Source organism: Natator depressus, chromosome 9, assembly GCF_965152275.1.
Source record: "Natator depressus isolate rNatDep1 chromosome 9, rNatDep2.hap1, whole genome shotgun sequence".
Lineage (NCBI taxonomy): Eukaryota > Metazoa > Chordata > Testudines > Cheloniidae > Natator > Natator depressus.
Genome location: NC_134242.1, coordinates 88205780 through 88221965, shown reverse-complemented (window position 1 = coordinate 88221965; position 16186 = coordinate 88205780). Strand labels below are relative to the sequence as shown.

The 16186-nt window shown below is 40.3% G+C and overlaps 2 protein-coding genes across 8 annotated transcripts in view; one reads left to right on the top strand and one right to left on the bottom strand.

Moving 5' to 3' along the window:
- The window catches only part of ATP1B4 (ATPase Na+/K+ transporting family member beta 4), a 28030-nt gene extending 23542 nt beyond the window's left edge, over nucleotides 1-4488 (top strand). For 4 of the 5 annotated variants that reach the window (XM_074962551.1, XM_074962550.1, XM_074962549.1 and 1 more), the window contains exon 9: nucleotides 703-4487. In XM_074962551.1, coding sequence (XP_074818652.1) covers nucleotides 703-864 — 162 coding nt within the window. In that variant the 3' untranslated portion in view covers nucleotides 865-4487. Of the gene's footprint in view, nucleotides 1-702 lie in introns of all 5 variants that reach the window. The other variant, XM_074962547.1, reaches the window with a different exon arrangement.
- LAMP2 (lysosomal associated membrane protein 2) overlaps nucleotides 4168-16186 on the bottom strand; it is a 28314-nt gene continuing 16295 nt past the window's right edge. Inside the window, exon 9 of one of the 3 annotated variants that reach the window (XM_074962543.1) lies at nucleotides 4168-7327. In XM_074962543.1, the coding sequence (XP_074818644.1) occupies nucleotides 7185-7327 (143 nt within the window). In that variant the 3' untranslated portion in view covers nucleotides 4168-7184. Of the gene's footprint in view, nucleotides 7328-9575; nucleotides 10547-10646; nucleotides 15948-16186 lie in introns of those variants that run through there. The other 2 variants (XM_074962542.1, XM_074962544.1) reach the window with 2 other exon arrangements.

Genomic DNA, 16186 nt, shown 5'->3' with positions numbered 1-16186 from the left:
ACAAACACCTGATAGGAATGGGCTAATTATTACTTAATCCTGGCTTGAGTGCAGGGGACTGGACTAGATGACTTAGTGAGGTCCCTTCCAGTCCTACACGTCTATGATTCTATTTGCAGGATTGGGCGCAGGGCGGTTTAGGTGAGCAGAACGCATTCAAAATAAGAGTTCAGACAGAGAGAGGTGGGGTCAACAAAATTCCCATTGTGAAAACAGATGGGAATGTAGGTGAGGGCAAATAACAGCTCCCTTGTGAAACGTGAGCTGCATGCCCCGACCTTGGTTTCCCAGGAGCATGTATATTGGGCACACTGATCACAAGGAGCATGACTATTTTTCTTTATTATTATTGCAGACAAAGGAGCAACAATTTAAAGTGGCAGAAAGTAGTTTATAACCTTGTTAGTCTTCCCTACTTATCACGGCTTCTGGCTTGAATAGTAACAAATTGACCCGTGAGGAATATTGTATTAGAGAACTCAAATGTGTCCCCATCCTTTTCAAACATACTGGATCAGATCCTCAGCCTGGTGCAAATCAGCTTCCCTGGTCCTCGTGGAGTCCATAGGGCTAAGCCAATTGGCACCACTGCAGGATCAGGCCCATTTTTCTGAACAGTATTCCACTGGCTGTGGCACAGAGTATTTGATGTTTTTCCTACCTTCTCAGCAGTTGTTCTTATCTAGTATCTCTCCTTTTCAGGTCAACTACACCTCCCCACTGGTTGCTCTGCACTTCACAGATGTGAAGAAGAATGATTTTGTCCCCATTCAGTGCAGACTGAATGGGGAAGGAATTGTGAATGATGTGACTAACGATCGTTTCCTAGGCCGAATCACCTTTACACTCAGCATCAGAATGTAGCCCACGCAAACATTCTCCAGGCACTTCGTTTAACTCTCTTTATGGCAATCAGGCGCTTTTTCCACTCCTCCTTTTAAACATAACGTCAGAATATAGCACCTCTTCTGTTAGGGAAACACAAATTGTTTCCGATGTAACTGAGACATTTCTTTACTGGATTTTTTTTATATATATAGCTGGAGACAACCGCCATGTAATATAGACCGAGGAGCTACATTTTTAAAATGTAAAGGCCTAACAAATCTTATTGGCAGTATAGATCCAGTCTTGTAACTACACGTAGAGGGCCCTGGTAAAATATTTCAATATTGACTTTAAATACTTAAAGGACATTTTAATACTATTTTCATAGGGTCACTTCAGGAATGTTCCTTTTGACCTTATATTTCACTTATCATATTTTAAAGTACATTTCCCAGGTAGAAACTACATTAAACAGTAGTGTAGGGCACTCCCACGATCTTTGGGGTTACATGTGTAAAACCAATAAAAATCAAGTAAAATGGCCCATCTCAAAATCCCTTAAGCCCAGGAGCCCTGGCACTGTGGGGGCCACTGTGCCTGGGGACATCAGCCCAACTCAGCACAGCAGCATTCGCACTGGTAGCTTCAACCATGTCTTGATATGTGTAAGATACTGGCTGCAACTGGAAAGAGGACGCCATAATACGGAAGAATTGTCATTTATGAATCTTTAGGACGGTTCCCTCCACCACTGAGCTGGGAGGATAAACACCCCCCGTCCCTTAATGCACTCCTTCCCCTCTCTCCGCACGCCCTTTGAGTCCACCAGACTGAAAGGAGCGTTTCTCTCCTAGCTCCCCAGCATGTCACACTGGCAGGAAGAGACTGCTGGGAAACAAGGGTCTCCCTCCAACCAGCCCAGAGCTGGGAATTGAAGCTGATTCTCTGTATGGCCATGCAGAGTGCAGCTCACTGCCCCCAAACTTTTCAAATCCTTCACCCCTCAGTGTCCAAAAGATCACAGTGATAATGTCCTTAAAAGCTAGAGTTGTGGGAGAACATGTAGCCAATTATCTTTATCAGTGAAATTAACAGTGCGATCTCATTCTTAATGTACCGTGTGAGATTTTTGTCCTTTCTGGTGACTGGCCAATTGGTTAACCAGGCACTATCACTTCAGCATTCAGAACTCTCACAATAGTTTTGTTTCACCCACAGCTGTTTAGATCAACCTCACGGAACTTGAAATTGAAATGTTTCTTTCGCTGTGCTCGCCTCCACTGATTTACCATTGCAAGAGAACTAGGCTGTGCAGCTTGTTTAGGCGGGATTGCTTGGGAGTACAAGACTGTCAGTGTTGCTTCGTTACTTGAGGATTGATCAAGAGTATGGGGCTATGACCTTTGGTTTGTTAGTGCAGAGCTTATCATGAGTACTGTGCCCTGCTACTGGTATTTTTAAAAGGAAGTTCTGCCCTATACAATTACTGTAACAACGATGGGCGGGGGAGGGGGGTGTTTCCAATTCATTCACTGATTTCTGTTTGCAACCCTGTTAACCTTAAGTGGGCTAACAGCCTTCATCCCTTAGTTCTCACCCTGTTTTATTAATCGGGGCTCTCTCTCTTCTGGTAAATCTGTGGCATACATGACGGAGGAATTTACCATTGGGGTTCTCTCCCCCTCAGCATCCGAGGCTATGTACTGATGTATTACAGTGTGACATACAGATCTGGCTCCTCTCCCCCTTCTGTTTCAACATGATGAGAAAGAGAGATTTTGGCTCAGGTAATATGGGACTGTACAGGCAGCAGTGCGCAATGTTTCCCTCGATGCCTGTGATGCTCTAGAAACTGAATCCAAGTCTGTTAGAGCTCTTGCAGAAGCTGGGGAAATTCTTAGCTGAGAGTTTCCAAGTTTGAGAAACACGTGGTCACTTTCTTTTTGAGACAGAGTGTCTTAAAAGAACCTTTGTGACATTACACCCCACACAGAGGATTGCATCACTTACCCCAGATGTCCTCACAGGAAGATTTCACATGGATTTGAAACCTTCACTGCAGTTGAAGAGGGCTGAATGAGCTCTTCCTGGGATGCACGAGTGCTGCTCCTGGAGACGAGCTGGGAATCATTTTGCAAGCCAGCACAACTGTTCCTACAGGCTACATGGAAGTCACTGGGTTCCTAGATTGGCCAGAAGAGTCGCTGCAACATGGGGTACTTCCTCTGCTCCATCTCCTGCACAGAAGCCTAAGGACTGGGTGTGGGACTGGGCTTCTTACTTGGCTACTACCAGGTTGTGTATGCTCTATGCATTTGAGGAAATATTTCTTGGTTCATTACGATCTCCTTCTCACACCAGCAATTGGAGCTTGATTATTGCCAGTGTCTGGTGCTATGACAATTTACCCATCTGTCCTTTTTCAACCCTTAGTCTTAATATGAAGACTCTATGGCCATCCACATGTCAGTGCGGTTGGAGAACGCACCCTGGGAACAGGGCACAGCCTTCACTACGGCCACCTGTACAGTGCAGGCCACCCTTGTTACAGCCATACAACGTACTGTGGAGAGTGAGTTTGCACTGTCTCCATTTCACTGGCCCATTTAGAAGTGATTTTTTAAAAAAACATTAGTACAATCTATGGTATGTGTGGTGAATGGGATCACTCAGCCCATTTCCTTAGGTCCAGATTTTACAGGCTTGAGAGAGTACCTGGAGCAGGCTTGTTCACTCCAGTTACTGAGTTTTGAGCTTTAGAACTGGGCCCTTACCACTTATTGTGTGTTAAAAAAAAAAAAAAGAGTCTCTTGTGGGAGGGGAGGGGGATTTAATCACAATGGGACAAAATCACCCCAGGTGTAATTTCATTAGTTTTCCAGGCAGAAGACAGACCATTGTGTGATAGTAACTTTGACCAAAGTTTTCAAACCTGGGCGTTTAAACATTTAAATCCACATTCAGACATTTAAATATGATCATCCACAACTCCTAAGACATCAACTGGATTTATGGATGCTTAACACCTCTGAAAATCAAGGAACTTAGGTGCCTAAATATTTATCCATATAGATATCTAGCTTTAGTACTTACAGGTGAAAAATGGTGGCCTCTCTGCCATCTTCTAAATATGCAGAATTACTTCAATCAATCAATCAATCAATCACTTACATTTAGTGAGGCTTCTGTCAATAACACCCAGAAATTTAGGGTAGTTCACAGGTCAGAACAAGACTTTTCAAGGCAAGGGTATTAGAAACTTCCCCCAGTATCTGAAGATCAAGCTGTGTTCGCTGTACATCCCAGGCTTTCATGAGTAATAAAGATACAGCAATCAGAATTTTATTGGCAATTATGTTGACGTGTGAACACTTTTTATAACTGCTGCACGTTTCGTTGGTAAGCTAAAAAGACTGGACTCGGAAGAAGTATAGGGCCCACTCCTGCCAAGTGCTGAGCCCTGCTGATTAACTTCAATAGGAGTTGAAGGGCTCAGAAGTTTAAAGTGCCAGGGCCATAGACAGCACATACCCAGAAGTCTCTTTCATTCATGACCACAGGCTAAAGACCTTTTCTTTATATCAAAAATCTAACTGCATGCTGTCTATAGTATCTACTGTTTACCATTATGAAAAAAGCATTTAAATATTGTTACCATCGCTCCTGCTCAGAGTTTTAATAACTTTCCCTCCTCCTAAATTTGGTTATCCACAGACTGTGGAACATGCAACCAATGGCAGCACAAATGCCACCCGCCTGGCCTCTGCCACAGTCCTTACCTGAAAGGAGCATGGAGTGAAGGAGAGCAAGAGGGGATTGAGTTTTCACAGCCATTGAAACTCAAGCCACACCAGCCCCTTAGGTAAAGTGTTCAAAAGTCGCATTCATCTCTATCAAGAGTATTAACACTGAGCAAAACTAGACAAACATCATAGTTAACTTTGTTTAATATATATACTCTGTCTTCATCAGCACATTTGTAGTCTTTTGCAAATTCAGAGAACCATGTTTATATCACTCTTCATTCTACAACAACTTATAAAGTGCTTGCTTGATTTTGACTTCTCATGAAGTCCAAAATAGCACTTAATTTTTATTTTTTTGCTGCACTTTATTATTAAAGTCACCCAGCTAGATTAAAAGGATGCTATGTGTGAAGAATAGCACAGCAGGAATAGAACCCACCTCATAGCATGGTGGAGGTGACATGCTTTGAGGGGCATGTGTGTTAGGCCCAGAGCAGCCCATTTAGCACTCCCCCACTCATGGAAAGCAAGAGTTAAAAATGGGAGAGAAAAACCCAACCCACTGGGCTTAAATTAAGTCCCCATCGTGAAAGGATCACATCTGTAGAGGGCCCTATTTTTGTCCCATTAGAAGACGCAGTTACAGCTTAGGTTTGATCCTGCAGTCAGAACAGGACCAAAGCAATTTTTGTGATAGAAGTCTAAACAGCATTTCTTTAAAATGAAAGTTAGTATTGTACAATCTTCCATGCCCAATGTCACTCAAATGTAAGTCTATTTGAACACCTCTTGTAGACCATGCCCATGTGTGCTTTTACTAAACTTTGTTTTTTAAAAGGCAGCTATGCTTCTAAAGAAAGCCACACTGAGCGTGAATTGTTACATGCTCTAATTTACATTCGGCACCCCCCGTGCCATATCCTCCTATATCGTATTGACTGAACATCGCAGCTTACTTCATGAGTTTTCTCTTTATGACACTAGGCTCATCCACACATGGCTGAACACACATTCTGTGAGCCAGTAATTGAAAAACAAAAGACTACTTCTCATCTGATTTGACTTAATTAGCCCAGTTACCCTCATCCACCTCCAAGACCCAAACAATCTGTAAAATGAAGGCCCAAATCATGATCTCACTCGTCTGTAAATGAGGTGGAGGTGCTCTGCAGCAGTATGCCCCCGCAGTGGCTCAGGAACATCCTAAACGCATGCTGCAGAAGAGTACTGAACACATTCCCACATTGCCTACTGCCAGCTACTAACAGCCATGCAAAGATGATGCCAGCACCTCAGCTAGTCACATGGCCTAGCATAAAAGAGAGCACAATAATAGTAGGACTAGCTTCTGCAGGTCTGCATCAAAGGGGTCCATGGCAGAAGATGCTCCTGTCCCAATGTACCCATTCAGGAGTGGCAGAATTTAATCCCAAATAACTAGCTTCCATTCTGCTAAGGCCCAGACATGGAACATAGGCCTTCAAAGTTTACGACAATATTAATGACAGGGGAGGGAGTTTGACTGGATCCAGCATACCATCCCATTCTTTGGTGGGGTCACTTTCTTTTACTGTGGTTTTCTATAACCTTATCCTTTACAATCAGCATTTTGCATACTGACTACTTTGGAAAATAGAATAAGAGCACACCTCTGTGGAGTTAATGACAGGTTTAAAGTTAGGCCATTTCCTTCAATTGAAATACAAGCTGAGAGGTCTAGATTACACAGACAGAATGAAAACTTAGACCCAGTGAACTCAAAGTTTTCCCAAACATAGGCTCAATTAAAGAACCTTTTGGTTAGCAAACAGAAGATGCTTATCACTGTCCTCTTTGAATAAAAGCCACATAGGATACCTACAACTAGTAGCAGTCTTCCTTAAAAGCTTTGTCTGTTCACTAAGGTCAGGTTCTTCTCTTCTTAGGTAAGTTGTTACACTAGGTCTCACCCACTCCCCTCTTACAAAGATAATCCTTTCCATGCTGATATTAAGTACACTAGTTACGAAGAGAAGGAACTTCTGGGTGATGTACTGTAGGATCAAGAACCACCTTTGAATGCAACAGGAAAAAGCAGCTTTAAGCTAACCCCAGAGAACAAGCAGCTACATGAAAAACAGAAACAAGGCAGCAGTGGTAAGTTTGCTTCTAATTGAATGCTAGGAAGGATTTTGCATTTCTGTCCAATAGCACACACAATCCTTCACTGCACAGCATTCAATCCTCTAGCAGTGTTTTTTTAACTTCAGCATTATCTGAAATAAATTGAGTAGCTGCATATAAAATAAAAACTCGCTCGCCAGCTGTGATATTATGCAAAAGAATTGAGATTAAAAATGCTGCAAGTAAGATGCATTCCTATCTTAGGCCTTTTCAGTCAAATAATCAAATTGTGCAGGGGACAGTTATTGGTCCTCATCTTAAGTGTTTCCTGGAGCAGTTTTACTTTACTCCAAAGTCTTACAGTAGCTTCAGGTGAGTCTAAATTTGTTCTCACAATCATATGCACAAATACATTATCCTTTGTTTTTTAATATATCTAGTCAAAAGAAAACCATAAACTAGTAACTTCCGTAAAGGGAAAAAAGCAGCAGAGGCAGCATGAAAAGATTATACAGATTGATAGCCAGTACGACTTTTCCTTCTTCCAATGACATAAGAGATAAAGACAAGAATGATAAGGAAGCCAAGCGCCACACCCACTACGATGGGGATAAGAAAGTTCAGGTCAGAATCTGCAAAGCATTCTTCAGCTGTAGAAAAGAAAAGAGTGAGGGAGAAGAAATTAGTAGGGAAACCATGCATTAGAAACCAATCAAGCAGGGAGCAAATAGACACTTTGCAATTTTATTTTAAACCCCATCCACTTTTTTTTTTTTAAACCTGCCCTCTCTCTCTAGATCTGATCCTGATAGGTACAGAACACCCAGAACTTATCTCTTCAATAGGAGCCGCATGTGTTAAACATCTCTCTGGATCAGGACGTTACAGTCTCACTTATTCACCACCCACCACCCCAGACAGCTTAGCATAATTCAATTGCTCTTTGTTTCTCTTCTAGACAATTTAGCTAATAGTCACTGGGTTGCCTCTAGCCAGAGGGTGCATTTCAAGTGTTTATGGGGAAAAAAAAAAAAAAAAAAAAAAATCACATTTGGCCACATATATGGCTCTCATAGGGTAAAGACCTCTTTTCAGATCTTCACATTAGCATTCACTTTCAATGTTCTGCTCTCTCCCCATCTGTGGCTCTCCACTGATGTCACCCATAACCCAGGACAAGTATTAACTTTGAGATGACACACTATCTGATCACCACCATATGGATTTAGGAGAATTTACCTGGATTAAAGCACCAGAATGACAAAATGTATTACACACACACACCACCCCCCCCCCCAACTGATTTCTCATCCACTCAGACACCACTGTGCATTTTCAGAAATGGATGGGGAAGAAGGAGAGCATAAATAGATAATATGGAAAGCAGCACTGTAGAAAAGGCTGTAAAAGACAACTAAAAATATATCAGGACAGCTGAAAACACCGAAACACACACCATTGGTGCATATAGCTTTATTTTTTGATCCATTCAGTACAAAGAGGTCATGGAGGTATTGCTTTCAGAGAAAAATTACGTAGTTCTTATTACAATCAACACAGCATTGTAAAAAAACATTCACTATAATGCCACAAAATGGGTTTGCACACAATTTTGAAGTATATGTTATTTAATTTCTCTCTGGTACAAATGCTAAATTCAGAGTCAGTAGGGCCTTTTTCAGAGCATGGGACTCCGACGCCAATTATAAGCGTCAGGCAAGTTATGTAACAACTCTGCCTCACTTTCCCTGTGTGTAAAGTAGGGAGAAATACTTACCCCACTGGACTATTGGAAGGAAAAAGTGGTTTGACTTTGCTTTGAAAAACATAAATCTCTAGAGCAGCACTAAGTAATTACATGTCCAATGCCCCAAGCTAATGACCACCCCCAAGAGGCAGTATGAGTTAAAGAACTTTTATAAATGTTAAAGTAGTTCACCCCAATCCAGGTGGTGTGATTTTGAAGTGGAGGGCTTTGTTAAAGCTTGGGGAGATTCCTGAAGAATGGATTTTGCTTGCTTTTATGCTTGAATAGAAGATGTCTTGTACAGACGTAGCACTCTAAAAAGGTAGCAGCTACTAACTACTTTAAGACGCTGCCCAGTAATATGAGTCCAATTGAATTAGCTTTTGTTTGGAGCAGTGGTTCTCAACCCACGGCCTGCAGGCCCCTTGCAGCCCAATCAGCACACAACTGCGGCCCATGTGTCATCCTCAGGGCCATACAGGTAGTATTGTGCCTGTGTGGCCCACAATACAGAGAGGTGTATACGTGACCCACGATGCTAAACAGATTGAGAACTACTGCTTTAGAAGAGTTACTGTGCCAAATTTAGCTCAGATATATTAACCTAGTAACCAGTTGCCACTTATCCATTAGGACAAAGCCTGGGTTTATAACTTTATATTTTTTTCCCCTTTTAATCCAATCAAAATACAAAACACAAAGTCTAGCGCCTGTAGCAGTGTTCGTTCCAATTCAGAAGCTGCTACTGTGCAGTTCAGCAATGCAACGGAGGAAGGACAACTGGCCACTTGCTACTTTGAATCAGTTTTGGTTGGTAAGATGACTTGAACATTAAACAGTGCATAGGAATACTAAAGTCATTAATACTAAAATAAGCTAATTCAATACTGATGAAAGGTGCCAAGTAGCCACCAGAAGAATTTTTAAGTTTACATTAGCAGGGCAGGGAGAGCACAGTAGTTTGAGCTACTTTTAGCATCTCCTTAATTCTGTCAGAGGGAGGTCCCTTTCAGATCAAAGAAAAATGGTTGGGGAACCTAACTTTTCCACACTTGGTGGCTACCAAGTTTGCAAGTTGAAATATAGACAGTTGTACACTAACTGATTCTACTACTTATCACGGCAAGTCTGTTGTTCCGGGGGGGGGGGGGGGGGGGAGAGAGAGAAAATATTCTCATGGAGGAATTTGGAAGCTATGCAGACTGACCATGTGAGTTCACATTAAGGCTGTACAGAGTTAGGTTCCAGTCCAACCCATCTTCCCTTTTCTCTTGAATATCAGCTTTTGACATCGGAAACAGCCATGAGCTCCATTAATTAGTAGTTCAAACTACTATAGTATCCTTAGAAGTATTTTTGTTCTGTAGACCAGCTGTACAGAACAGATGACCCAGAGAAAGTACAGAACATGCAAGTTATACTGGCATACTCAAAAAAAGTTATATCCAGAGAACTGCACATACAGAGCATCTTTAAGTTGCAAAAGTCAGCTTTAACCTTTCTAGTAGGGTCATTCAGACAACAGCTTTAATATTTGACAAACTGTATATAAGGCACTATCACTAGTAGTAAAAATAAATTGCAATGTATGATTATATACATTAATACTTGAAGACATTCACAGCAAACTTAGTACTGGTTAAGTGCCATTCACAGCGCTTAGGAACAAAACTTTATTCACATACAGGCACTGTGTACCTATAGATCATAGAATTACTGAATTAGTGTTTTTGACAGCATCACATCCACATCCAGAAGATGGAAACAAGTTTTAGTCTGATCAAGGACTAGCCTAAATCACTCAAGGTGAGTTGTCAAGTTCAGCTGTAGTCCTAATTAAATATTAAACTGTTTCTTAAACCAATGTCATTTTCAAGAAACCATTCGTGAAAACCATTCAGATGTAAGAGGAGACAATTTTCCCCCGCACCCGCTTAAAAAACAAACAAACAAAAAAAAACAACACAACTTTCCCCTATTTAAAATTGCTGATATCCAGCATTACGCTGTTTCTTGTGGCTTACAAAATAAGCCATAAGCACTAGAGCAACTAATCCTCCCAAAGCTGCTCCCACTGTTATGGGCACAATGAAGTTGTCCACATCTGGGCTGCAGTCTTCAGCTAGATGGAAAGAGGGCAAGTTTCAAAAGAAAGCCAGTTAAATTGAAATATTAAACACTGCAACCCCTCCATGATGGTGTACATCGCTTTCCAGCCAGTATTAGAGCTCTCCTTCAACCCCACCCTGTTTATAAATAATGACTGCAATGCTGCCCCTCCCCTATTTTAAGACTAACATGAAATATTTCTGGAATTGATTTTGTATATGATGAAATTAGGTAATATATTATTCCAACCCCCCTCCAATCTTGGATTTTTTACTGCTGGTCAGAATTTCCCCTGTAAGTCTTATTAGGGCAGACGTTTCCCAGTTAAGTAGTAAGAAAGCAGGGATGTTGAAAACTGTTACTTTGCATTGGAGTGGAGTTCATAAAATCTCTAATGAAGAGAAGTAGGTTATTCACATCTTCGCCTGAAGAGTAAAATGCTTTGGAACAACAAAAGTTAAGGACTACAACTACAGTCACCTAAGTTTTATCATTACAAGATACAAGTTTAGTAATTTGCGATTTTGACCACCATGGTCTCATCCTGGAAGATATTTTTCAGAGGATCTTAAGGGAATTAGGTGCTTAAGCTCCATTTAAGATTAGACTTTGGTTCGTCCAAGAGACACTCAGCCTAACTTTCTAGGTAGTTTTGAAGTTGTGTAAAGCTTCACTGAGCTCAGATTGAGTTTTTAAGATACATACAGTAACACTGTAGATAGTCAAAAACGTTTTTGACTTCAATCACAGTATGGGCTTTTGAGGGAGTAGCTGTGTGTTAGTCTGTATCAGCAAAAAGAATGAGGAGTACTTATGGCATCTTAGAGACAAACAAATTTATTTGAGCATAAGCTTTTGTGGGCTAAGACCCACTTCATCAGATGCATGCAGTGGAAGATCATATCTCACAAAAATGAGTACTGCCATACCAACTAACAAGACTAATCAATTAACCACCTTAATTGATTTGTCTCCTTAGAGTTGGTATGGCAACACCCATTTTTTCATGTTCTAATATACACACACCCCCCTACCTATCTTCCTACTGTATTTTCCACTGCATGCACCTGATGAAGGGGGTTTTAGCCCACAGAAGCTTATGCCCAAATACATTTGTTAGTTTAAGGTGCCACAGGTACTCCTTGTTTTTAGCAGGGGCTTTGATTCTAATGAAGCCTGAAAGGAAAGGCAGTGAGATTTTACTCACTGATTTGCCTCCTGGCTGTTGGCTTGGGGTCAAAGAGCATCTGTGATTTTACTCATCCTCCTCCTTAGTCAAACTATCACCAGTACAATTGTGTACACCAGATGTGTGGTTCCTCTGCAAAAATCAGACTAGTATATCAGTACTGGGGTAGGCAAATGAAGATGTGTTCTAGTATTTACTCTTGAAACAGGAGACATATGCTACAGCATTATTATTCATGTGTGGTGTGACATCTTAGCTAATGCACTGAATCTGTAAGGAGACAAGACTGGTTCTATGGTGCAGAGTACATCTGCATACCCAGCATTTTTCCCATGAGTTAGACATATAGCTGTTTTGTCAAAAAGCTTTTATGGATACTTAGGACAAGCAGCACAGGTAATCAATTCTGAAACAAGCAATAGAGAAAGCACATTTACATCAAGTATTGTATTTTGATTAATTACAGAAACACTAAGAAAAAAGTCTCCCCTATTCAGAATGAATTTTATGCCTGCTCTATGGATTTCTGAAGGACAGATTTATGCAATATGAGCATTGCATGCCACTACTTCTAGACCACCTGGAGTATCCAACAGTGAGGCAACTGCTAGGTACTTTTATTGCACTTTGTAAATTACTGTATATATTCATTCATTAGCCTGTTCATTTATAAGCCGACCCCCCAAGATGGATAGGTAAAAATAGTAAAAACTTTATGACCCTTTCATAAGCCGACCCTATATTTCAGAGGCTGGCAAACTTTGGCTCCCAGCCCATCAGGGTAAGCAGCTGGTGGGCTGGGATGTTTTGTTTACCTGGAACATATGCAGGCATGGAACCCCTCAACTCCCTGTGGCTGTGGTTCACGTTCCCAGCCAATGGGAACAGCAAACCGCAGCCACAGGGAGCTGAGGGGCTCCATGCCTGCAGATGCTCCAGGTAAAAATGTATTAGATATTCAATTCAATGATTTCAGAGAGTTTAAAATCAAATTTTTGTGCAGACCCATTTATAAGCCAACCCCACTCCTTGATGCATCTCTTTACCAAAAATATTTGGCTTATAAACGAATATATGTGGTACATCGATCTTACTGGAGGCTGGAGTCTGAACTAGCAGAATCAGCAACAGATAGCATTTTTCCTGAAGCTTTCCAGGAAAGCTTATCCCCCCTCCTATGAGCAGGATTTAGATAGATCCTACCATACAGGAAGAGCCTTACCAAGCAAGCAAAGTTTTCAGAGAAAAGTCCTGACAGCTTCTCCACTTCTGCTGGATGGATGAAGTGATCCCCAGGTAAATTTAGGCTTGATAAAGAGAAGCCACTCCCAAACAGAAGAATTTGTAAGAGACACTGAACTATTTGCTGCATTAGTTATAACCAAGACTAATACTTTAGTCAGTTTAAGTTTGACTGGTGAAATTAGATTTTAAGTCTACTTGGTTTGGGAGGTGTTTTACTGTTCACTACAAGTTTAAAGTGGGATAGCCAAGCTTCTAACAGAAGTGATTTAATCTCTAGACTAGTGGTTTTATTTAAAAAAAAAGACTACAGCCTATAAGCAGATAGTCCCTCCTCATGTGTTACAGAAAGATGCAGAGAGAACTAAGCAAGAGGAGAGAATATTAAGGAAAGTGGTCCTACAATTTTAACAATTAGGATGGAGAATCTGATCTAAAATAAGAATCATTTTAGTCAAGTAGTCTATTTTTCTTAAGTTATTACTACAGTTCAAGAAATCATTGTTTTAATTAAAAAAGTTACCAAGGTTCTTTAAGAAATAGAAGAATCTTTATTGTTTAAAGCAATATGTAGAGTAAACTGACAAGCAAGTCCCTATGGAGAAATACAATACAAAGAACTAGTGGTTTAAACAGTTTAAGCAGGTGCATGAAACTTAGATGTTTCCATGAGCCAGTTACCAGCACACCAGATCTAGTATTTTCAGAGCCAATTTCTTGGACAAATCCAGTGGTTTTCCTTAAGTAACATTTCTACACCTTCAAAGAGAAGGAGAGAGTTTAGTCTGAAATTCAGGAATAGAGTTTGCATATAGAAACCTGGGAGATCGAAGACATTAGATGGACAAAGAAAATAGCTGCAGTAAATGCTAATTAAAAAGTACATAACTGGCACATGTAAACACCAACAATCACTGGAGTTCTACAAAAAAGACTTTCTATGAGAACTGTTGTATTAAAATATCTTTAATCGCAATTTATGTTTTTGGAGATATTCTCAGATTAAGAATTTAAGTTTGAAGCTAGTTCCTCCCATTTACATTTCTAGTTTGGGGTTTTGTTTTTTGTTTTTTTTTAATAAAAAGATGTTTTGATATTAGACTAAGGCCTGAATTTTGCTTGCAACAAGCATTAGTAAGAGTTATCCAACCATTCTTGCTCTTTTATTCAGAGTCCTAAATATACATTAGTCACTATGAACTCCAACCATGTTACTGGGAACCAAATCAGTATTACTGATTGTTTTTAGAGAGCATAACCAAACATGCTACAAGCAGCTCTGTATACCCATAAACAAACATTACCATGACAATTCCAAGCCAAATTTTAAGAAAAATAATGAACCAGCTTTCCCTGTTAAACTCAGTTGTCCTATGTTCATTAATATGACCAATCCATGTTTATTATAAACACGAAACTCATTCCTTTTAGGAAAGGTCACCTTTTTTATGCAGCGCACCATGAATTACACCTCACTGATTAGGAGACCAGAGAAACTTAAAGATATACAGCGAGGGTTAGTCTCTCCATAGCTTCAATTTAAGGACCAGTCCAATTGCATTACAGTTCTGTTTGTTTTAAGTACAGGACCTACTCCAAACAGCAAGGAGAAAGGTGCAGTGGGTCAGCCTCAGAGACTTATGCTTTACTTTTGCATTCTTCACAGCATTAGTAACTCCTACACACAAATGCACAATATTACATCTCTGCACAGCACACAATGAAGCACAAAGCACATGAATCAGCAGATGAGATGCCATCATGGGACAGTTACAATGCAAGTTTTGATTAGCAAAGAACGATTTTAATATGGAGATTTAAAAACAGCTGACGTTGTGACAATTGATTTTGGATCATTAAACTGAGAGCTTCTTTAACAGACACTCAAAGGAAGTGAGCAAGACAGACTTTCTGTGCAAGGTATGATACAAAGTTAAGTGCCCTTTAAATTCTAGAAATACTTAAGGTTCTTATTCCCTTTTTAAGGCTGGTGCCAGCAGGAATACTGTAGTACTTTAGTAGAACTGTGTCTGTTTTGGTATCTTAGGGGATGCCAGGTTGTAACAGGCACTAGGTTTCTGGTCACTTGTACACAAACAGTTTTCTAAAGCATTTAGAAATTGGGTTTTAACTCCCATATACACCAATTGAAGTTTAAGTTAACCCATTCATTTAGATATGTAAACAAGAGGAATGGCTCCTGAAGCTACCAAAATAAGAGGGAGCTATTGCAGCTCTTGCTTGAATTAAGTGGGTTACTACTGTCACTTTAGCATAAACTTGCTTGAAAAAACCATTAGTATGGCATTTAGTACTATGAGCCAGAAAAGAGATACTAGGCACTCTGAAGTCCCTGGCAAGTATTCCAGGTTTAATATACAGTTAAAGGCAGCCAGGTTACCCTGCAATTGTGACAGTAACTAAGGAATGCAGGTGAGACAAGTACAAGTTTAATGCAATTTTACAAGTTGCCCAATGCATCATATTAGTGCCCTAATTTAGACTGTTCCCTTTTCAGACTGTTCCCTGCTTAGCTTAATATTTGTAAAATGCAGACATGAATCCCAAGTAATTGTTTGCAGATAATATCTTTACCTAATAATTTGTCAAAGGCGGCTTATTTGCTACTTGGAGTACAACTATGAAACCCCCATGTTTTTCTTAGTTCAGGAAGTAGAGTTACATTCCCATTGTTTTATCTGACAACACACCGAAAGAGAAAGCACCCACAGTCTCCAGCCCTAATTAGATGATGCAAATGTTTACTTGAAGTGGTTTGTTTGCATTTGGAAGCTTGCACTTGCTTCATTAAAGTGAAACTGGAACAGTGATCACAGTCAGATTTACAAGGTTTGATATCCAGCATAGGTTTTTCTTCTGCCAATTATGTAAGCGATCACTATAATGACAATCAAGCCCGCAAGAGCAGCACCAACAATAATTGGTATTAGAATGGTGTCATCATCCAGCGAACACTCCTGGGCTGTAGATGAGAAAAAGGTTGTGACAAGGAATAAATAAAGAGACAGCATGCTATTGTACCTCTCTTGGGAAACAAAGTATTTTCCTTAACATGAAAGCTCAAAGTTACAAGCAAGTATTTATTATACCTGTATAGTTTAGTGAGAAAACGGTACAGATCATAGGAAGTTTCCCTATGTGCTAGTTTATAATTAGCAGATTGGGGCATTTTTGCTGGATACAGTAGCTTTTTTACTAAAA